We start from the raw sequence: 23,920 nt of genomic DNA on the forward strand, positions 1-23,920 counted from the left end.
TCTGTTGCCAAGGTCGCTGGAAAGATGGTGGGATCCTTCTACCGCTCCAGGAGATATCTCACTACTGATGCAATTCTCTATCTGTATAAAAGCCAAGTACGTACAAGGATGGAGTACTGCTGCCATATCTGGGCAGGAGCTGCTAAAAACAGCCTATCCTGCTTTGACAGAGTACAAAATAGACTTCGTGGCTTAGTGGAGGATGCCCTTTTCTCTACCCTGCAACCTCCCTCCCACAGAAGAGACGTTGCGAGCCTATCCTTGTTTTATCGTTACTTCCATGGCAGGTGCTTGTCTGAACTCCAATCTCTGGTCCCCCCTCGCCAATCTTTCACGAAAAACACCCGTCTAGCTGAATCCACTGTAAAAAATTTCCCCCACTCTTTATCTGTGCCTAAATCAAAACGTGGATTCCATGAACAAAGCTTCTTTCTTAGAACTGCATGCTTGTGGAACTCTGTTCCGTCTGCCTGCTTCCCACCTGACTACAACTTGGATGTGTTCAAGTCCAACATAAATAAATTCCTAATGAACAGCCCCCTTAAGTAAACACTTCATCAAATCTCCACACTAACGTACTGTACTTGCAATAACCCTTATCCCTGAGTGGCTTCCGGGCCTTGATAAGTGGTGACCACCGTATAAAAAAAAAAAATAAAAATAAAAAAATAATATCATGATTTGACGATTTTACCCTCAAATTAAAAAAAAATATTAAAATATTTTTTAAAAACCATGAAACTTTGCTGTGCATAATAAAAGAAAAAAAAAGAAAAATACTTAAATAATTTTTAAAATATTTTTTATTAAATATTAATTAAATTTTTTTTTTATTTTATGTTTTAAAACTTTAATAATTCGTAATATCGTGATTTGACGGTGTAAATACTGATGTGGCCCTTCTACAGTTGTCAAACTTACTTTCGAGTTTGCCGGGCTTAACTGCAAGACTGCCCAGATTTAACCCCGGTATATGTAATACGATTGAACTGTAATTTAATTTAATAGGTAATCTGGAAGAAAGAGAGAGCCTGTTTCCTTCGTTTGACTATAGGTGGCGTTACTGTCTGTCCACCCTGTTACGGAAGCACAAAATGTATATAATGGCACCCTTGAAATAAAAATAAATGTTTTTGTTATATTTTAAATTTAAACATGTTTTTTATTGTTTTTTTTTTCAAACATATTTACGTTTTGTTTTTTCTTGCAAACATATTTAAGTTTTATTTTTCCAAACATTTACGTTTTGTTGCTTGTTTATTTTCAAACATTTATGTTTTTTTTGGTTTACGTTTTTTTTTAAATAAAACTTAAATATGTTTGCAAAAAAAAACAAAAAAAACCTAAATATGTTTGAAAAAATAAAACTTAAATATGTACCCCCACGACATGAACACCCTCGACAAACCCGAAAGGCTGCTAAATCACACCCCCACACTATAGAGATCCCTAGATGTAAAAGATCTTTCTACTCCAGTAGTTTCTTCCCCAGAACCGCTAGACTTTAGAATTCCATTCCAGGTCCCTGCTTTCCCAACTGTACCGACATGCAGAAGTTCAAGTGCAACGTGAACCGACATCTTGCTGCCCAAATCCTTACATAGTACCACAGTAGTTGTTACCTCTGATAGTAGCTCCCTACACCAAAGTGGCAATTTGCCTTGTTTGGGGTGAAAATGTAATAAAAAAAAAAAGAAAAAGAGATGGGATTCATTTCTAGAGGACTTCTTTCAATCCCGGCTCCAAACCAGGAGTTTCAAAGGTCAAGAGTTTTCCTAAGGATGTTGGTGGTACCTACGATAGCAGAGGTCTGAAGACCGCCTAAAACATCGGGAATTCATAGTTTTTTCAATTGTTCTTCCAGACGACTTGATACTACTCCTAACGTACCAACTACAACTGGAATTATTTGGAGTTTAACCTCATGTATAGGCCTTATCTCCAAGGCCGCTGGAGTATAATTTCACCATTTCTCGTTTTCCTTCTCTCTCATGTTCCTGTTCTGTGTAATAAAAAATCTACAATTTGGCAGTTTTTTGAGACCTTGACAATGACGACCAAATCCGGACGATTATGTTCCAATTGATTAGTTGTTATGACACTTTTGTCCCATCATACCGCTACATTGCCATCCTCACTTGTTCTCACTTCATCAGGCACCTCCTCAAACCACTTTCCAGCACACTTTACTCCAACCTTCTTACAGACCTCCCAATATATCTGGAGTCCCATGTGAACGTATCTTTTGCGATACTCTCCCTGGGCCAATCTGTTACATCCTGCTGCAAGGTGCGCAATTGACTCTGAGACCTTACCACAAATCTGGCATTCTGCAGCAACTTCCTCTCCTAGAACCACTTTTTTGAACAATCGTGTTCCTAATGCCTGCTCTTGTGTTGCACAAACAAAAGCTTTAGTACTCTTAGCCAAATACTCAGCTCTAAGCCATTGCCATGATCTTTCATCAGCCACTTCTGCTATATCCTGGAGGAACTTCCGTGCATTTTCTTCCTAGCCAGTTCCTCTGCTCTTTCTCTGTCCATACGTTTCACATAATCAGCCTTGATCTCACATACCTCCACTTCATTGGCTACGACCTTGAGCATCCACTCATCACTTCTAACCACATGCTCCTTCAACAACATCTCCTCAGTTCTAACACAATCTTTTACACTTTTCAATCCTCTCCCACCTTCTTTCCTCTTTTGATACAGCCTCACTATGCTACTTCTAATGTGGAATATACCAAACATTACTAAAACTTTTCTTGTTTTGATAACCATAGCATGCAACTCTTTGTCAGACCATTCTACGATTCCCGCACTGTATCTCAAAACACTGACTGCCCATGCATTCACCGCTTTCATTAGGTTTCCTCCATACAATTTCGACTTTGCAATTAGTTTCACTCTCTCAAGATACTCCTTCCTGACTTTCTCTTTCATCTCTCTGTTCATGATGCCTACACTCTCCAGCACTCCCTAATACTTATACCCTGTATTTTCTATTTCTTTCATAATTTCTCCATTTGGCAGCACTATTCCATTTGAATGAACTTTTACTCCCCTTTTCATTACCAGCACCGCACATTTACTAATCCTAAACTCCATCCTGATATCTTCTGAGTATGTCCCGACATGCTCTACCAGTCTCTCCATTTCTACTGAATATCTTCAAATCAGCCATGTTGAGGTGTCTGCCACCAGATCCAAAGTTATACCCCCAGCTTCTCTCTCTTCAAGAGGATGCTCAGTGGCATTATTATCATGACAAAAAGAAATGGAGATAACAAATCTCCTTGGAATATTCCATGTTTAATGCCAACTTACCCCAGCACCTCTCTGTTTGCTCCAGCACCATTTTCCGTTGAGTCATATTTGTCTCCAAAAGCTTTATCACATTCCCAGCAAACTTAATCATTGATAGTGTTTCACGGATCCACAAATGAGGAATAATGTTGTAAGCCTTTCTATAATCAATCCATGCTACACTCAAATTCCTCTTTGCACCCTGCATTACTGCCTTATCAATCATTAGTTGATCCTTGGTACCCCTCGAGACTTTCTGGCATCCTTTGTGTTCATCAAGGAGTACACCATTGCACACAAGATGTCCATAAGCTTCTTCTGCAAAGATTCCAGTTAACAGCTTCCACATTAGTGGTAGACATGTAATCGGTCTGTAATTGATGGCAGCTGTTTCTTTTGCAGGATCCTTCCAAATCAATGTCGTCTTTCCCTTAACAAGGCAATCAGGGACATCTCCCAACTCTACAACCCTTTGTAACGCAGCAGGTGAATAAAGGCATTTGAACTGCTTGAACCAGAAGCCCATCACTCCATCTGGACCAAATGTCTTCCAGTTTGTCATCCTTCGTATGCCAGCCTTCACATCATCAATGGTTATCTCAATGTTCTTCATCTGATGCATTCCTGATAGCCTTGCTCTGACCTCTCCCAACCAACTAGCCTTCTCATTATGTCGCCCTTCGACAGACCCAATCCAACTCCAGAACTTCCTGGCATCATCTGCATTTGGAGTGTTGTTATTTCCCGCCTGTTTACTACCATTTAATTCTTTATACAGCTGAGACTGATTGTTCCGGAAAAGGTTGATCTGCCGAAACGTAACGCTTTTTCCAACAAAGTTCCTATTTTTCATACCACTAGTGTGGACCTTATCTTTCAATATTGTTAGAACGGTCATCATCTCCTTTTCCAGCAATCTATACCTCCTTTCAAGCTCGTCCTTGGCTTTCTGTTCTAGTTCAACTCCTTTTCTTATTTCTTTGATTCTACCAATGTCTTTCCACCACTGTTTAATATTTTCCTCAAGCCATCTCTGCGAGTATGGCCTTCTATCCTTTATTTTCCTCTTTTTCTTCTGTATTAAGCCAAGACGACTCGCAAGAACATATGACGCTCTATACAGAAGCCTGTTAAGTTCCGTAATGGATATGTTCTTTCTTATGATGTTTTGAATTACACCTTGAACTATTTTCACCTCACTTTTAATAATAATAATAATGGCTACAGTAACTGACATCGAAAATTGTGAATGGTGTTGATAAAAAAAAACATTTAATCCTCAATTATATCTAAGGTAGGATTTTGTTTTTGGCAAATTTGTTATCAGCATTTTTTTTTTTTTTTTTTTTTAACAAAACAGAAATCAAACCGTTTTGGAATTAAACAAAATAATTTTGAAAATTTAATATTTTAATTATTGAAAATAATTTTGAGAATTTAATATTTTAATTATTGAAAATAATTTTGAAAATTTAATATTTTAATTATTGAAAATGATTTTTAACAAATAATAATATTAAACTGCTGGTTTTTATACATAATTCTTTTATATTTCTACAGAATATGTATAAAAAGTGAGTTTTGCTTTTGAAAACAAAAACAGAGAGTGGCAACCATAAAATGGGAGGTAACTCTTTTCTGAAAATGTGAACCAATTTAGCAAAACTTAATATTTGTTAGTTGTCTTCGAAAAATGGTTTCATTAATAATTAATTGGTAAATGTTTCGTTTAGGTCCACCTCCACAATTTTCTTTAAAATGACGACATTTATAGGTTTTTGACTATGCTGAATACGAAAATCGCATTGAAATGTTGCAGAGATAAGTAGTTATCAAGATAGAAAAAAATGCATTATGCACGGTAATTTTGGCGGCCATTTTTTACGCGCATGCGCGCGCGCCCTAAGCATTCAGAATTTTACACGAAGGAAAAAAACCAAGATGGCCGCCAAAATTACCGTGCATAATGCATTTTTTTCTATCTTGATAACTACTTATCTCTGCAACATTTCAATGCGATTTTCGTATTCAGCATAGTCGAAAACCTATAAATGTCGTCATTTTAAAGAAAATTGTGGAGGTGGACCTAAACGAAACATTTACCAATTAATTTTCTACTTTATCGGTGTTCGTAATTTTTTGATATTTTTATTACTGTGACATGACAATTAAGTAAATATCATTAGTTTTACTTGAACTGCAATATTTCGAATTTCGCTCTAATAACTTAGAAGCTCCGATATCATGCTGGTGTAAGAAGAGGTCCAGCCTTCTCTCTTTGAGAACGGGTGAGATCATTGCTAATCGCCTGATGCGCCTCCACCGGGGAATGCCGACGGATGCGCTGACATTTGCAATCCCAATTTCGACCCCTCCGTCACATTTCTCAGTAAAGGGAGATTATTCGGACACATTTCCAGGCTCATTTTTAATATGACAACCAAAATAAAAGTTTGAACTCGAATGAAAATATAATGTTATTATTTTAGGTTAGCTTATGTACAAAAAAAACCCCAACAATTCTGATTAGAAGAATAAATTAAATATAAAGATTAAAAAAGGGTTTATATATGAGTTCTTTTTTAATCTTTTCGTTTTACGTAAAGGGAGGTAATTCATGAAACCTCGTGGTTTAATTTTGGAGCACGAGATCTATACGAGATTTCCTTCGAGATTTGATGTACCACGTGGTTCACCATCTTTCTTCCTTTCTTGCTTCTGAGCATTCAACATGGCTGTCGGTAAAAATAAGCGCTTGACGAAAGGTGGCAAAAAGGGCCAAAAAAAGAAGGCCGTCGACCCTTTCACGAAGAAAGACTGGTATGATATCAAGGCCCCAAGCATGTTTAACATCAGGCAGGTCGGTAAGACGTTGGTAACCCGTACACAAGGCACGAAGATCGCCTCCGAGGGTTTGAAGGGCCGCGTGTTCGAGGTGTCCCTCGCCGATTTGCAGAATGATGAGATTGCCTTCCGAAAAATGAGGCTGATCGCTGAGGAAGTCCAGGGAAAAAATGTCCTCACTAATTTCCACGGCATGGACCTCACCAGGGACAAACTCTGCTCCATGGTTAAGAAATGGCAAACATTGATCCAAGCTCACGTTGATGTCCGAACCACAGACGGTTATCTCCTGAGGATGTTCTGTATCGGTTTCACCAAGAAGAAGCCGAACCAAAGTAAAAAAACTTGCTACGCTCAACACGCCCAGGTAAAAAATACAGTTTTCTGTATAATATTTCATTTTTTTTTTCATTGTCCTAAAATACCAAGTTATGATTTTGAAATTGTGAAAAGCTAAAAAAAAAAAAAAAAAAAAAAAAAAAAAAAAAAAAAATTAAAACCATGTGTTAACAAAAAAATATGGCGGAATCTGCTCAATTTTAGCATAGAAGCAAATCAAAAATAAAAATCTTTTGGTTTAAATTGCGAAATAAAGTTTTAATTGTGCTTCTTTTCAATTTAGTTTATATTTTTGAATTAGAACAGGCTACTCGTGCAGCAAACAAATCTTTTTGTACTCATGCAGAGAGTGATCCGTGCTGAAATAATAACGTTATTATTAAAAAAAAAAAAAAGCCATTCTTAACATGGGAAGGGTGCTTTGTACCTATTCTGTACTTGAAACTTACAATTGAATTTAAAAAAAAACAAAAAAACTATAATTAAATGTGGAAATACGATTTAAAAAAATTAGCGCCGGCTCGATCACTTTCTGCATGAGTACCAAAAGTTATATTTTTTTTAGTACTAGAACAGCTTATAAACAATAACATTTATGTGTGCTTGTTTCAGAATTATATAAAAAAAAAAAGAATTAAAAAAAATAAAAAAGTACAAATCTTCCATGATGTACGGTCACGGACTCTTCACCAAACGGAGATGTCATATTCCAAAAATGGCGTAAATTGACCAAGTATTATATTTATTTACTTTTTTAAAAAAATTTTATTTATTAAAATCAAAATTTAAGATTTTTAAATATTTTACTACTATTGGCCTTTTTGGCCAAGATCAAAGTGTAGTATCTGTCCTTCAGATGCAGCACTTCCATTTCTTCTCTTTCGGTGGAGGAGAAATCCTTCACGACTGAGACAATTTTTATTTTTGTACCTTTTCTCCACGTTTAAAAACGACCCTGTGGTGTCTAACTCTCTCCCGTGGGGAGGCATAGTAAATAGGTACTACCATAACCAGACGTCTGGGCATTCGGGCCAAGATCAAAGTGTAGTATCTGTTCAGACGCTGCACTTCAATTTCTTTCTCAGTAGAGAAATCCTTCACAACTCAGACAATTTTTGGTACTAGTGCACTTATTGATCCGTGCTGAAATAACGTTATTTAGAAAGCCATTCTTAACATGGGGAGAATGTTTTGTAGCTATTCTGTACTTTAACTTCACAATGTAATTAAAAAAGACATAAAACTTTAAACTTGAAAATATTAAAAAAAAAAAAAAAAAAAAAAAATAGCGCGGATCAATAAGTGCATTAGTACCTTTATTTTTGTTCCTTTTCTCCACGTTAAAAACCGACCCTGGTGTCTAATTCTGTCCCGTAGGGAGGCATTGTAAATGTACAATAACCTGAGACTGATTTTGTTATCGTAAAGATTAGCATTCCCTTGTTTCTGCGGTACTGAGTATCGGCAAATTGGGTTCACGTGTAGGAGCCGTACCCTCTTTTTGTTTTCGTCTTTTTTCAGCGGATTATTATCGAATGGACAGTAATCTACCAAATAATAAAAAAAAAAGTCACTTAAATATTTGTGGGGGGGGGGTGCTCAGTTTCTAAATTACGTTTTTGTAAATCGATCACCCATTTTAGAACCACTCGATGTTTTTAAGGTAAATTTCGACATAGTTTTAGTTTTTAAATTAACAGGAAAACTCTTACCAACTAAAGACTTTGCTTTGAAAAGTTTCGTGCCAATGTGTATTGGAAAAGAAACCCAATCTGGCTTTGTTTTAATTATACACAAAGATTCAAAAAAGTTATCGGCCAATAACAAATATATAACAAGTGTTATCAAAGGCAAGATAAGTTACTTTGGTAAATTGGTATTATTTTACTTTAAGGCCCGTCTCACGTTCGTATAGAAGAAAATGTTTTTTTTTGTAGATTCCAGTGTGCTGAAAAAGAATATGAAAACCGTTTCCGTCGGAAATTTACCGTTTGCATGGTATGAACCCAGGAATGTTGGAAGTACGCGCGAGCGCGCGGAAACATAAGCGAGCTTTTTCAATGGCGGAATCGCGCGCGCACTCGCGTACCTGACGGCCTTTTCACAGAGTAATAGTAATGTTTGGCGGATAATTTCAAAGTAGATGAAAAACAAGAAAAATAAAACAACTTTGCGGGGGAGGGGGATGTCGGAAAGACCCTTTTTTTTGTGGCGGACAAATCTTTTTTTTTTTTTTTTTTTTGAGGGGGGTGGGTGTTGGAATATAGCATTAATAATCTCGGAAAGACATTTTTTTTTTTTTTTTTTTTTTTTTTTTTTCAAAACAATTCTTGGTAAATATCCAGATACGCTACTACAGAACACCGACCACTCTAATTTGTTTTTTTATAGGTAATTGAGGTCGCTGACAACGAATCTGATAGTCATACTTGGGGCAAATTTACCGTTTGCATGGTATTTACCCCTGAACCCACGAACTACTTTTCACCATTTTGCAGCTTCCGTTTATGCTACGCGCATGCACGCTGTAGCATAAACGACGGCTTCACCAAGCAAACTACGTTGGGGGGTGGGGGTGATTTTTTTTTTTTTTTTTTCCAGGACATAGAATTTTCTCATTTTCAAAAATATATAGCACTTTTTGGGTGGAAAATGTAAAATTAGCTGAAAAAGAAATAAAACAAGAAAAGGAAAGCACTCCAAGTTGGAGTAGGGGGGGGGTAATTTATCTTTTTTTTTACCTGGAACATAGAATTTTCAAAAAGTAACGTACTGACATTTACCAATTAGAACATCATTTAACATTTTCCGAAGAGTTTACTGTGTACATTAGGGCGCGAGCGGGGGCGGATGTGATGTTGGGGCGCGGCGGCGCGGCGCGCGCCCCAACATCACATGTTAAGAATGGCTTTTTAAATAATAACGTTATTTCAGCACGGATCAATAAATAAAAAAAAAGTGAGACATAAACAGTAAAACGTAGTCATTTAAAAAAGAAAAGAAAATGTCGATAAAAGTGATTAAAAGTGAGATATTATTAATAAATGTGTAGTAATGTCTTTTATTTCAATATTCATAAACAGTAAAACAAAGTCGATAAAAATTCATGATCGTTTAGTTACTATGGCAACTAAGGGAGAAGTCAGTGCTTTTTTAGGGTGTTCGGCAGGGAACTCTAATCGCGACCAGTACCGGTGGTGGTGGTGGTGGTGGTGGCCTGGTAGACCAACACATCCTATATTTTAAAAACTAGTTTTCTCGATATTGCAAACAAACATTTGCCGCACGTTTCATGTCGCAATGTGAAGTGGCGGCCATATTTGTTTATACCGCGCGCAGAAACGGGGTGGGGGCGTTACTTTTCTACCTAACTGAATAAGTTTTTAGTGTTTAATGTAAAATGTTTATTCACTTCGAAAAAACAAGAAAAGATGACTGCGATATCTTTGAAGACTTGATAATCACTTCAAAATAAAAAATGGTGTTAGAAATCCACCCAGTAAATGGCAGTTATGTGATCTCTTGGCCCAAAGGCCAAGGAATAAAAACCTCCCAAAACTTTCAGTCTTTTAATTAAATGAGAATTTGCTTATAATTTTAGAGTTATGACTTTTTATTCGACAGGCATAAAGTCATTTTTGTTTTTTTTTTAAATGTCATGGCTGTAAAATTTTCAGCAAATTTTCATTTAATTAAAAGATTGAAAGTTCGGGCCAAGATCACATAATTCTTGTTTATTTGTCGTGTTATTTGACCAAGAAGAAACTGGAATTTAAAAAAAAAATTTTTTTATTTCGCTATTTCTTTCATTTTCAGTGAATTTTATTCAAGTAAGCATGAAAAACAAAAGAATTAATTCTATTTTCGTAAAGAAGATAACGAAATAGTAATTCGTTCTTACTAAAATAATAACGGGGGAATACATTTTTTTCTGGTAATTATAAAGTTGATTTCATTTTGTTTCCTATTCGATGTTAGTTTGGACGCGGAAGGTTTTTTTTTTTTTTTTAGTTGTTCGCTCTCGAATTCAACATTGCGGGTAGATTTTCCCTCATAGAGCACGTCACGTTGTTTGGTTTTCTTGAATTAAGAAAAAACAAAATTACTCGATCGAATTACGATTTAAAAAAGAAACGCCATCTTTGTTTCATGACAGGTGCGTGCATAAACTTTTTGGTGTTTTCTTAATTAAAATGTTCATAAGTGAAAAATCAAATACCCAATCTTTTTAATATTCCCTTGGCCTTTTACACATAAAGCAAAACACATTTCCATAAAACAAAGACGATTTTAAGTTATCGAAAAGTTTTACAAATTTGACGAAAATTCTTTAAAATTCTATGACTGTCTTCTCTTGTCCCAAACGGTGCTAAACTGCACTTGTACTCATTTCCTTCTGATTAATGTTTAATAACGTGCCAGAAACAAGAATACCGTGGTGTTTAATATTCCGCGTTTGATCTTATCTTGACACTCCACACCAACCTCCTGCGGTTTTGTATAATCATCGATGCAAGGGAAATAACTCCGTTTGGCGAAGACTTTCTGGTTTGTATTACTATACACATAGATTCGAAAAAGTTGTCAAAAAAACAAATATATAACAAATGTTCCTATTTACAATGCCTCCCCACGGGACTACACTAGGGTCGTTTTTTAATGTGGAGAAAAGGAACAAAAATTAAAAATCGTCTTAGTCGTGAAAGGACTTCTCCACTGACAGAACAAGAAACGGAAGTGCAGCACTGCAGCAGCACAGCAATACAGCATCTGACTACACTGATCTCGGCCCAAAGGCCAGGTTAGTATAACAAATTTTATCAAAGGCAAGATAAGTTACCTTTCTACCAAACTTGATATTTTGTACGACCTGCTCCAGCGTAGTATAAACACCCGCCAACCATCCCATGTTAAGAACGGTTTTCGAGGTTGGGTAGGCGTTATTCCGAAAGCCGTTCTTAACATGGGGGTGTTTCGCTGGGGGCACGTCATAAAAATTTACCTTTTTTTAGTGCTTTTATTTAATGTAAAATGTTTATTTTGGCCCGAAAAAGTGTTTACCGATGTATTTGAAGAATACCAATAGCAGCGGACTCTGAACACGTTAAGTTTGGGAAAATGAATTAAAACTAAAAAAAACTATAAAACATACTGTTTAAAACTCACCAAGTATGTCAGTCTGTCACGGTAACATACATTGAATGAGTTTGTAACAGTATTTTGTATAGTTCTTAGTTTTAACTCATTTTCCCAAACATAACGTGTTCAACACAGGCTGCCGCCATTTGTATTTTTCAAATATCGGTAAACACTTTCTTTTTTTTTTCTTTTTTTTTTTTTTTTTTCCGAGCCGAATAAACATTTTACATGAAATAAAAACTCTACAAAATTATCCAGTTTGGTAGAAAAGTAACTTATATTGCCTTTGATAACATTTATTTGTTTTTTTGATAAGTTTTTCGAATAATACAAACCCAAGATTTTTTGTTTTGTCAATTTACATTAACAAATATCCCAAAATGTTTGTAAAATATCTTCACAAGATGCAAAAATTTATTGTAAAACAAAACCAAGTTTTTAAAAATTATAAAATGTTTTAAATTTTATAAAATCAAAAGCACGTTTGATAAACTTTGTATAAAATTACAAACAATATTAAATCACTCTGCCCCCAAATCAGGCCCCGATTGAAATGAATGGCTCTCATCTTCACAAGCTTCTGGGATTGACATTCACTCCTGATCTTAAAATGGAACATCTACATCAAATTTGTTGCCAATATCGCTGGAAAAATGATTAGATCGGTCCAGTAGGTATCTCACTGCTAATGCAATCCTGTCTGTATGAGAACCAGGTACGTCCTAAAATGGAGTACCGTTGTCACATCTGGCCAGGAGCTGCTTGGCATGCTCTGTTCTGCCTTGATAGTTCAAAACCAGCATTTTCTCTTTCCTGCAACCTTTTCCCCACAGAAGAGACGTCGCAAGCCTGTCTGTGCTCTATTATTATTATTTTCATGGTTAGTATTCCATTTCCACTGAGTCCCAATCTATGACCCCACCTTTCCAAACTTCCACAAAAAAAAAAAACAAAAAAACACTTGACTAGCTACAACCACTATATACGATTTCCCCCCAATTTATCTGTGCCTAAATCTAAACGCAGATTCAATTAACAAAGCTTCTTTCCTAGTGTTACCTGTCTGTGGAACACTGTTCTGCTGTCCTGTTTCCTGGTTGCATACAATATGGTGGCCTTCAAATCCAATGTAAACAACTTCTTGTTGAACCATCTTCATAAATCGAATTCTACCCAATTTACACTATTAACAATTGCTACACTACCACTTTACCTCCATTAACCCGTATCCTCAAGTAGCCTTCGGGCCTTGATACTTGATGACTATCAAGTAATATATAAATTTGGCAGATATGGAGTTAAAGATAGCCTTGCTCAATTAAAAGGGACAATTTATCAAATTAGTTTTGACGTCATCGAAATGAATGTAAATGCTGGAGTTATTAGTTTCATTTTTTATTTATTTATTTTTTTTTTTTCCACTTAATGGTAACACGATACTTATTGGCTGACCTGTACGAGAGTGCCCATCCCCTAAAAATGCGTGTTTTTGCACCTTATCCCCACCCCACCCCATCCGACGATTTTCATAGATTACAGACTTAACATAATATCAATTAGAAAAAAAAAAAAAAAAAAATTAATGACCTTAAGAAGGGGGGGGTCACTTTTTCGTTATCTGACTTACTGTCCATTTCTTTACCGACTTGTCACATGATTAGAACGTTATGAGAAAGTGAACCCCCTTAAAAGCCATTAATTCTTTTCAAAATTCGGTCTGCTAATATACTAAAGTTTGTAATCCATAATAATCGCCGGTAAATAACTAAAAAAACAAAAAACAAAAGGGTGAAAAACACGGTTATAGGGGATTGGCCACTCTCGTAGAGTTCTGCTGTCGGGATGTCCAAGAAAAGCTTTTTTCGTGGAGGTTCTCATGGCGGTTACTATTTTGTAGAACTTATACTTCCTAGATTATATCTACGATTCGAAAATGGACATCGTCTATCTTTGTTTTGATCAAGTTTTAAAAAATTGTCTTCTTCCCATCCTTTCGCATGTTCGCTTGTCTTTTTCATATAAACTAGCGGAGGTACCTGGTGTTGCCCGGGTGTTTTGGAGGTGTGTATATAGGAGATGGTGACCCGGTTTTAATATTATTAAAAAAACATGATGTTAAAAAAAAATTGGAAAAAACAACAAACGTAAAAGAGGGAAAAAAGTTTAGGTAGAAAGACAGGCTCTAACCCGAGGCTAAGGCGGAAAAAAAATGCCCGACACGTTACCCCTACGCCAAAGAGACATACACTTAATAACGGATAAAATTAAACCTTTAAAAACACTTGCAGGTGGTTGAAACTAACGTGAACGTTTTCTAGGTCAAGCATGACGTCATTGTCGTAGTAGCAGGATGAGAGAAAATGAACGATTTTTTTGACACCCCTTCCTGTACAAAACTGATGATTTTAAGGTGAAGGAATTAATGTTTTTGGCCAATTTTTCGATATTTGTCGGCGAAGGTTGGAACTTAACAATGATACCTATCTGGCAAAAATCCGTGGCCTGTGTCGAAAGTTTTTGCGAGACATACAAACACATATACATACACACATTTTTGCTTTTATATATAGCGGAAGGTACCCGGCGTGACCTGGGTGTTTGGAGGGGGGGTTTGTTAAAACAACCCTGTTTTTAAAAAAAACGTTGGCCGAGTGTTTGGAGGTGTAAAAGAAAAAGTTTTAGTAGGAAAGTAGGCTTGAAACCCGAACCTTTGACGTGGAGGTGGAAACGAATGGAAAAAAAACCCTGGTACATAATCATCTCGGCCACAAGAGATGAGGAATATAAAATGAAATTAACAGGTGCGAGAAACTTAAGTCGCGTGATGTTTGACCTTGAAACATGACGCGGCTGCAAGCCAGTTTTCGCTTGTTTTAATACTGAAAAGCGAAAGACACATGGGACGCTCTAAAAATCTGGAAAAAGTAGCGCGTGAAAGTTTGGCAAATTAAATAGACAGGCGACCCTTGTTCATAACTCTTATATATTGTGATTTAGATGTGATATAAAAAGTTTTAAGAAAGAATGAGCTGACCGAGAAGTCCAGTGAAAAAAAGCTTTTTACAGACATACACAAAAAACGAACATATATACATACATTTTCGCTTTTATATTTATGGATAAAGCAAAACTAATCGATGCAAAGGCAGCCGCCTGGCCTTCCTCTCAAGGATGTCTTAAAGGCAATCAGCTTTGATCAATGTGGAGGAAACCCTTCATATCAGACAACTGCTATTCATTTGGACACTGCCAGAGTTACCCCTTTTTGGAGGGAACTGGTTTTCCCCAACATCACCGGGAAACAAATAAATAAAACGGGCAGAAAGCTGGAAGCTTAACTGGCCTTCAGCCAGCTATAAAAGCAACGTTCATTTCTGTGCCTGCATGATTCTTAACCTAAAACTCATTCACTTAACTATCCATTTCTGCAAGTCAACGTTTTGATTGACATTGTCAAATTTGAACGTTTTTCACTTTCTATCCCGTCAGGTAAAAACGCAGGGGCATAAACGAACGTGGCAGCAAGATGTCAGGTTTTCATTCACTTTCTTTTTCGTCCTCACATCACGGGTTCGAGCCTGCCTGCCTACTACCACTTTTTTATGCTCAACACACACATCCAAACACCTGGGCAATTCCGGTCACCAACGCTAGTCTTCTATATACATAAAAGGCACAATGTGTGGTAGTGTGTGCACATTTTGTGTATGTCCGGCAAAGGCTGGGGGAGGGGGACTGTTTCTTAGAACTTTTTATATTCTACCTAGATTATAATATCTCCCATTTACGAAACGAGATATGTGTATCTTTTATGTGGGCGACTTTTACACCCTATTTTCGCGATATTTTTTGGTCTCTGCGTGTTACTTTCGCTTTTCCGTATATAAGCGAAACTGAACCTGTAGCAAAACCAAGCTCCCTGGTATTCACTATCTTCTTAAATATAAAAGGCAAAATGGGTACGCATGTTTTTTGTGCATGTCCGAGAAAAGCTTTTTTCTCCTGGCTTCTCGACAAAGTTACTATTTTTGAGTAGTTTCCTTATACTCCCTAGATTATAATATCTCCGATTCAAAAATGAACATTTTTCTTTATCTTTATTGTGATTGAGTTTAAAAAAAAAAAAAAATCCCTGGTTTCCAGTGTTTTTTTTTTTTTTTTTTTTTTTTTTTTTTTTTTTTTTTTTTTTTCATATAAATAAAGCGAAACTAAATTGGAAGGAACGCATCTGCTTGGCCCTCTTAGCCAGGACGTCTTGAAGGCAATTATTGCTATTCATTTGGATACTATCAGAGTTCCCCCTTTTGGTGGGTGGGAGGCTGGTTTTCCCCAACATCGTGGGGATACAAGTACGGGGCAGAAAGCTTAACTGGCCTACAGCCAGACGTTCATTTATGCGCCTGTGTAGTTCTTAACTTAATTACCAACTTGTTCACTTCTTTTTCATCCCTAAATTTTAACACTTTACACTTCCGCTCGTGTCCTGGCACAGCGTTAAACTCTCAGGGTTTCTTTCACTTTCTTTTCCGCCTTTGCATCAGCCTGCGTACTGACATTTTTTTTTTTTTGACATCTCCAAACACTCGGACATCCCCGCTAGTATATATATAAAAGCCAAAATGTGTGTTAGTGTGTATGTTTGTATATCTCGCAAAATCTTTCCACATAGGTGACGGATTTTCTGTCAGGGACGTTGATTTTCGCCAGATCAGTATCATTGAATCTTGAACCTTTGGACGACAAATATCGAAAAATTGGCTAAAAGACGTTAATTTCTTGGACGTTGACAAAATTGATATCGTTGGATGAAAAATATCTAAAAATTTGCCAAAAAGATTAATTCTGTGCTGCCCCCCCCCTCCCCGCAAGTTTATTATATAAATCTCAGACGTCTGTTTGTTTGCATGAGTGTCTGCTAAAAACTTTTGTCATCTGATTGAGTCAAAACCTCAAAACCAGTACCATCTTAAAGAGCAATGCCTCTGCTGCATAATATGTGAAAATTAGAAAAACAAGATTCTGTGGTGGTCAACCAAACCACTTTTAGAAGGAGGGGGTGGGGGCAGTTTTCACGTCGCTGTCTTTGCAAATCACGCACATGTAATTAACTAAAACTGTTTAAAACCCTTATTTTGCAATGTCATGGCGTCATAAGCAGTGGTGGTTGTCTGTAAATGCGTTTGTCAATAACTTTTCCCTTTTTTTCCATTTACTCATATCATGTTGGAGCCAATGGCTTTTTTTAAATTTTGGAAGTTAAATAAATTCATTGTGTTATATAGAGATCTTATTAGTATTGTTATTGTGGTTGTTGTTCGTATTTCTTGTTATTGTTAGGTCTTATTAATAGTGAGAGATGTTGAGTCTTAAGAGTGATGCTGAGAGACTTAGAGAGATGTTGTGTTCTGTGTTCGTGTTATGAAGAGATTCATATATATAAAATGTTCATACTTAGAAGTGTAGAAGCTCTTTGAGTGTTGAGATAGTCTTAGTGTTCACATTGTAGATATGAGATGTCGAGACATTGTGTAAGTGAAGACATTTTAAAACACAAGATATATAAGACATATAATCACTTTACCTTTTGATAGAATTACAACACAAAGACGACGTTTATAAAAACACATGATGGGTTTTTCTTCTTCGACCGGCCGTGGTTTTCTTAGTCAAGAATTCAAATTTTTACACACAATGTTTCAAAGGTGACCGTCTCGCTTCCAGACGTTCGACTCCCATGTCCAGACTGTCGTCTGTCGTCCTCAGACTCTCCCTCAGTTTCTCTCTGCTTAACTCTAAAGTTTCTAACTATATCGAGAACTTCCCATTTTCCATGGTTAAAACATGTCTTCTTTCACGTGTTCTGGAAATGCGTGTCCAAAACTTTTTCCTTTGTTTACAAAAGGAATTTTAACCTATATTCCCAGTAAAAACATGTTTATTAAATTATCTTAGTTGCATTCTTCAATTGAATTTTCATAACAGAATTGACAATGCATATTCTTTTCTTAAAACTATTTTATCTCTAAGCTAAACAATGGTTTGTTTTTTACATTCCATTTGCTAATTCTCTCTCGTAATCTATTTCTAAACCTAAATTACGAGGTTCGAATTTCGTCTATTCTATTTCATTTTCATTTTAACTAAATCTCTATTTTTATACTTACATGAAAAGGGGACAGCTCTTATCATGTAAAAATTGTACAAATCTTTTGAAAGATAAATAGTTTTTATTTATTTATTTTGGTTTATTTCAAAGATGATTAGTAAAGTCCTAAACATCTTATTTGTACAAAAAATGGCTTAATTAGCTCCTAAAAGTAAGATTCTTGCATTGCGCAATCACAACAAATGAAAAATCGTTTAAGTGTAAATTTTACGGAAGCCCAAAATGTCAGTCAAAACGCAGTCTGAAAATGACGTTGAGTAGTTAAAAGGAGGTAGGGATTGGTTTTCTTGTTTTCTTTCCCCAGCCACATTCCTATCGTTAAACGTTTGTATAATTTTTACCACTATTTAATTTAATTATTTTTCTATGTTCCTGCTTTTAAATTAAAACAGACAGTTTATTTTTCAGGATTATATAAAAATTGTGTTAACCGAAAGTTTGACGTTCATTCAAGCAAGCAAAATGTTAGAATCTTACTTATAAAAATTATGCAAAACATGTTAGCAAAATAAAAAAAATAGAAATGTTTGTTTGCAATTATAATTTTTTTTGTGTGAAAATATTAAACAATGCTTAATTCAATGATAATATCGGTTCAAGAAATTAATTTTTCAAGTTATATCGAATTAATTAGTACGGACTTTAGGGATGTTTTTTTCATAAAAAAGCAAAAATAAATATTTTTTTATTAACAAAATAAAAAGGGAAGGATCAAAATGTTTATACGTTTTGAGTGTCGGCCATTCATTTTGCTCATGCCTATTTTTAATATAGTTGACCGATTTAAGCAAAAATAGTGCTTGTCAAATCATAATATATCAAAAAATTATGAACATTTATTGATTAGAAAGTTATTTATAGTTTAAAGTAATTTTTGGGTAAAATTGCATTTTTCTTGGATGTTTTTTTTTTTTTTTTTATATTTATATATTTTTCTTTATAACAATAAAGTAGATGGTGACGAGCTCACAGACAGGGAGCATAACTTGAGCGGATATGTTTATGGCTTCTAACCTATACTGAATTTATTTTACTAAAAACACAATAGCAGTTCTCAAATATCGGGTCATTTTTTGATAAATTACTATTTTCGACATGACAAATCTTTTTTTGTTTAAAAATGACATATTTATAAAAAAAATCAATCTACTTTATTTTAACAAGCATCTAATTTTTACTAAATGCAAAAAAAAAAAAAAAAAAAAAGTTTTCTACCAAACTGCATAGCATTAATCTCGCGCTGCTGTTTAACGAATATCAAAGTCAGTTCTTGTTCTTCCTGTTAGCTTATTTAAGAAATCGAGAGGTGGGTAGTGATAACTGACCAAACGCATTGAAGTTTAATTTTTAGCAGATTTATATATTTTAACTTTATGTGCGCAACTTGTATCTCTAAGCTTACGGCTGCATGTGATTGACCGCTGTTAATGTTATGTTAGGATCAAAAACAAATTCTAAAAAAAAATTTCAGCAGTGTAAAACTATACCGGTCGATTTGTATATTTTCTTTTCTGGTTTGTTAACTATACAGCATGATTGCTGATTTGTCTATTAACAGTATTTCTGAATTAATTTTCTAGAATGAGGTAAAAGAAGTTATTATTTTGTGACCTTGAAAGATATAAGACCAAATTAGTTGCCGCTATCACTTTGCCATTGTCGGGTCAGCCTCCTAGAACATCACAATAACTTAACCTTTCCATATTAAAATATTTTCGTTGATTGTCTTTGCAGGTGAAACTGATCCGTAAAAAAATGTTAGACATCATCACACGTGAAGTTGCAGCCAATGACATGAAAGAAGTTGTCAACAAACTGATCCCAGACAGCATCGGCAAAGATATTGAGAAGGCCTGCCAGGGCATTTATCCGTTACACGATGTGTTTATCCGCAAAGTGAAGGTTCTGAAGAAACCCAAGTTTGATCTTGGCAAACTGATGGAGATGCACGGTGAAGGCAAAGGGGCAATCGGTGCCCCCGGTACAGAGACAGGAGATCGACTCACCCGACCCGAGGGCTACGAGCCACCAGTCCAGGAATCTGTATAAATGGGAACAAAAATAAAATCATTTGATTTTTGAATCAAACAAGTTTTGCATTTTCATTTCTTTTTTTCTTTCTTTCTCTCTTTCTTTCTCTTTTTCTTTCTCTTTTCCTTTCTCCTTTTCTCTTTTCCTTTCTCCTTTTCTCTTTTCCTTTCTCCTTTTCTCTTTTCCTTTCTCCTTTTCTCTTTTCCTTTCTCCTTTTCTCTTTTCCTTTCTCCTTTTCTCTTTTCCTTTCTCCTTTTCTCTTTTCCTTTCTCCTTTTCTCTTTTCCTTTCTCCTTTTCTCTTTTCCTTTCTCCTTTTCTCTTTTCCTTTCTCCTTTTCTCTTTTCCTTTCTCCTTTTCTCTTTTTCTTTCTCCTTTTCTCTTTTTCTTTCTCCTTTTCTCTTTTTCTTTCTCCTTTTCTCTTTTCCTTTCTCCTTTTCTCTTTTTCTTTCTCCTTTTCTCTTTTTCTTTCTCCTTTTCTCTTTTTCTTTCTCCTTTTCTCTTTTTCTTTCTCCTTTTCTCTTTTTCTTTCTCCTTTTCTCTTTTTCTTTCTCCTTTTCTCTTTTTCTTTCTCCTTTTCTCTTTTTCTTTCTCCTTTTCTCTTTTTCTTTCTCCTTTTCTCTTTTTCTTTCTCCTTTTCTCTTTTTCTTTCTCCTTTTCTCTTTTTCTTTCTCCTTTTCTCTTTTTCTTTCTCCTTTTCTCTTTTTCTTTCTCCTTTTCTCTTTTTCTTTCTCCTTTTCTCTTTTTCTTTCTCCTTTTCTCTTTTTCTTTCTCCTTTTCTCTTTTTCTTTCTCCTTTTCTCTTTTTCTTTCTCCTTTTCTCTTTTTCTTTCTCCTTTTCTCTTTTTCTTTCTCCTTTTCTCTTTTTCTTTCTCCTTTTCTCTTTTTCTTTCTCCTTTTCTCTTTTTCTTTCTCCTTTTCTCTTTTTCTTTCTCCTTTTCTCTTTTTCTTTCTCCTTTTCTCTTTTTCTTTCCCCTTTTCTCTTTTGCTTTCTCCTTTTCTCTTTTGCTTTCTCCTTTTCTCTTTTTCTTTCTCCTTTTCTCTTTTTCTTTCTCCTTTTCTCTTTTTCTTTCTCCTTTTCTCTTTTTCTTTCTCCTTTTCTCTTTTTCTTTCTCCTTTTCTCTTTTTCTTTCTCCTTTTCTCTTTTTCTTTCTCCTTTTCTCTTTTTCTTTCTCCTTTTCTCTTTTTCTTTCTCCTTTTCTCTTTTTCTTTCTCCTTTTCTCTTTTTCTTTCTCCTTTTCTCTTTTTCTTTCTCCTTTTCTCTTTTTCTTTCTCCTTTTCTCTTTTTCTTTCTCCTTTTCTCTTTTTCTTTCTCCTTTTCTCTTTTTCTTTCTCCTTTTCTCTTTTTCTTTCTCCTTTTCTCTTTTTCTTTCTCCTTTTCTCTTTTTCTTTCTCCTTTTCTCTTTTTCTTTCTCCTTTTCTCTTTTTCTTTCTCCTTTTCTCTTTTTCTTTCTCCTTTTCTCTTTTTCTTTCTCCTTTTCTCTTTTTCTTTCTCCTTTTCTCTTTTTCTTTCTCCTTTTCTCTTTTTCTTTCTCCTTTTCTCTTTTTCTTTCTCCTTTTCTCTTTTTCTTTCTCCTTTTCTCTTTTTCTTTCTCCTTTTCTCTTTTTCTCTCTCCTTTTCTCTCTCTCTCTCCTTTTCTCTCTCTCCTTTTCTCTCTCTCCTTTTCTCTCTCTCTCTCTCCTTTTCTCTCTCTCTCTCTCTCTCTCTCTCTCTCTCTCTCTCTCTCGTTGTCTCCTTTTTATTTGCATATTTTTGTTTATATTTTATTTTTATTCGATTTTATTTATTTTTTATCCCCCCAGCCATCATTTCTCTTTACAATTCTGAATTTTTTGAGATGTGGATTGTCTATTTGGATTTTTCAAACTACTGATCCCATCTTGAATGACCCCATGGCACATTAAATAAAATATTTGGTAAAATTCAGTTGTAAAAGCTACACTTTTTTCTGGATATTAAAGGTTCAGTCTTCCGTATGGGGAAACACCCAAGATACAGTTGCGAATTATTTCTACTCGGCCAGTGGATTCCATCAAAGCTTTTCAAGAATTGCCTGTCTGTGTTCCGCTGACTGCTTTCCAGCTGATTACAATATTGTCGTCTTAAAGTCCAACGTAAACAAGTTTTTATTAAAACGTCCTCGTAAACAATCTAATCATACCAAATTTCCACCGCAAACAATTACTACACTACGGTCCCAATGACTACAATACACACATTAACTCTTATCCTCGAATGGCATCTGGGCCTTAATATGGTAACCTCTTTGTTAAAAGAAAAAAAAACAAACGTAACCTTTGATTTTCTAGTGTATCTTGTCAAATTTAGGAATCTGTAAAAATACCGTTGGGACTTGTTCAGGATTTTTACCCAGTCATGGCTGACGGAACTGGAGCATGCCCTGTAGGTTTAAAAAGTTCTGTTCAAAATTCTTTGTAGGTTCCTGAGTTCGACAAGATATGGCTGAAGGTCAGAAGTTACGTTGACTGAAACGTAAAAATGATACTGAAGATGAAAACAGTGGTTTGAATATAAGGAAAGATTTCACTCGTGTATATGCGTTAAGCTTTGCTAATGAACGTTGCAGGTTGACATGATCAACCCCATGTGTAACAGAGCGCATTGGAAATTAGCATCAAAGGATGATCAAAGGAAGAGATTAGCAGCAGTAATAGTATAAAAAAAACCGCATCATTAGGAAGTGTGCACAAGAAATGAAAGAAATGGTCACGGGTGGTCGGGAGGGGGAAAAAGAAAGTCGACTTCAAAGAAAATGGACGTGTAAATGCGAAAGCGAAAAGATCAGAAGAAATAGAAACAGTGCGCCAGATAAGATGAACATGGCAGTGCGAGACTAAGTGATGACGACAGTAACGGGAATACTTTTTTTTTTTCTTATTTAAAAAAAAATAAATAATTTTTTATAGAAAAAATGCTGACCCAGATTTTATTTATTCCTTTTTGTAGCTAGGACCGTTCTCACGTTAGGTCATTCATTTAAAAAAAAAAAACAACGGCATGCTTTTCTTGATGAAATTTTTAACTCTAATGGTTGCCAAGTGTTTTCTCCCATTGCAACCGGTTTGAGATATAAATGTCATTTTTGTTAAAAATAGTAGCAATGATACTTTTTATTGCAACTTAAATAAAACCGATCGGCATTACTAAGCCAAAAAGCTAGATAACTCTAGTAGTGTAACAGTGAGTGTGAGAAACTCAGCAGCCGTTAATAAACATATATGCAAATTAGCAAGTGTGCGTGAGCCGGCATCACAAGAAAAGGGGAGAAAAATGCACCACATTGTCGAGGAGAGAAGCAAAGTGGGTGCAGGCAAGATGGACATGTGAATACGAAGGCAAGAAAGCACTGGTGTGAGGTGGCGAGGAGATAACTTGTAAGAAGCACGTGTGTGCGATAGGATTTATGCAAGATAGTCGAGTGTGTTTTGGTGGAACCATGAATAAATGCATTTCATTTGCACTTAATAAAAAAAAAAATGTGATGAATCGGATTCATTTCTTTCCTTTGCGACATTTCCAGATGGTGTGTAGGTCCGAAAGGTTTGAAGTGTAATGACACAATTAAAAAATAATGACCGCGTTACAACATGAGGCGCTTAATATCTTTTAATTCATGCAGATTTCCAATTCTCTATTAAATATTATCTATATATCTATGAAAGTGTTTGTGTACATTTTCCTACACAATAACTGTCAATTTTAAGTCTACAAACTCGAAATTTGATATACAGGGTATGCAGGTTTGGGAAAATCTTTGTAATCAGTTTTCGGCCAGAAATTTTGCTGTTAAAGGGGTCAAAGTTCAACGATTTGACCTTTGAGGACTCTACCGAACTCCTCTGCCAATTTTGGGTATAAACACTTGAAATTTTAGATATCGATTCCGTGGACATAGATCTAACTTAATAACTAGATTTGAGCCCAAAACAATAAATGTTAAGGGGGTCATAATAGGGGTCAAAGTTTTAAAAAAAATTGAGCTCTGCAGTCTCTACCAAATTACTCAGACAATTTCTGGTCTAAACATTTGAAATTTTACATAATGGGTATTCAGAGATAGAGCAAGCTTTTTAA

General features: G+C 35.4%; 1 protein-coding gene across 1 annotated transcript; it reads left to right on the top strand.

The window, feature by feature from the left end:
• The first annotated feature begins 5,967 nt into the window (after positions 1-5,967).
• Positions 5,968-19,899, top strand: LOC145266933 (small ribosomal subunit protein eS1-like). The gene is made up of 2 exons (XM_080122735.1): positions 5,968-6,519; positions 19,531-19,899. The coding sequence occupies exons 1-2, from the start codon at positions 6,040-6,042 to the stop codon at positions 19,843-19,845; spliced, it is 795 nt and encodes a 264-aa protein (XP_079978861.1). The 5' UTR covers positions 5,968-6,039; the 3' UTR covers positions 19,846-19,899.
• The last annotated feature ends 4,021 nt before the right edge of the window (positions 19,900-23,920 follow it).

Source organism: Euprymna scolopes, chromosome 42 (assembly GCF_053919585.1).
Source record: "Euprymna scolopes isolate OS-2025 chromosome 42, ASM5391958v1, whole genome shotgun sequence".
Taxonomy (NCBI): Eukaryota; Metazoa; Mollusca; class Cephalopoda; order Sepiida; family Sepiolidae; genus Euprymna; species Euprymna scolopes.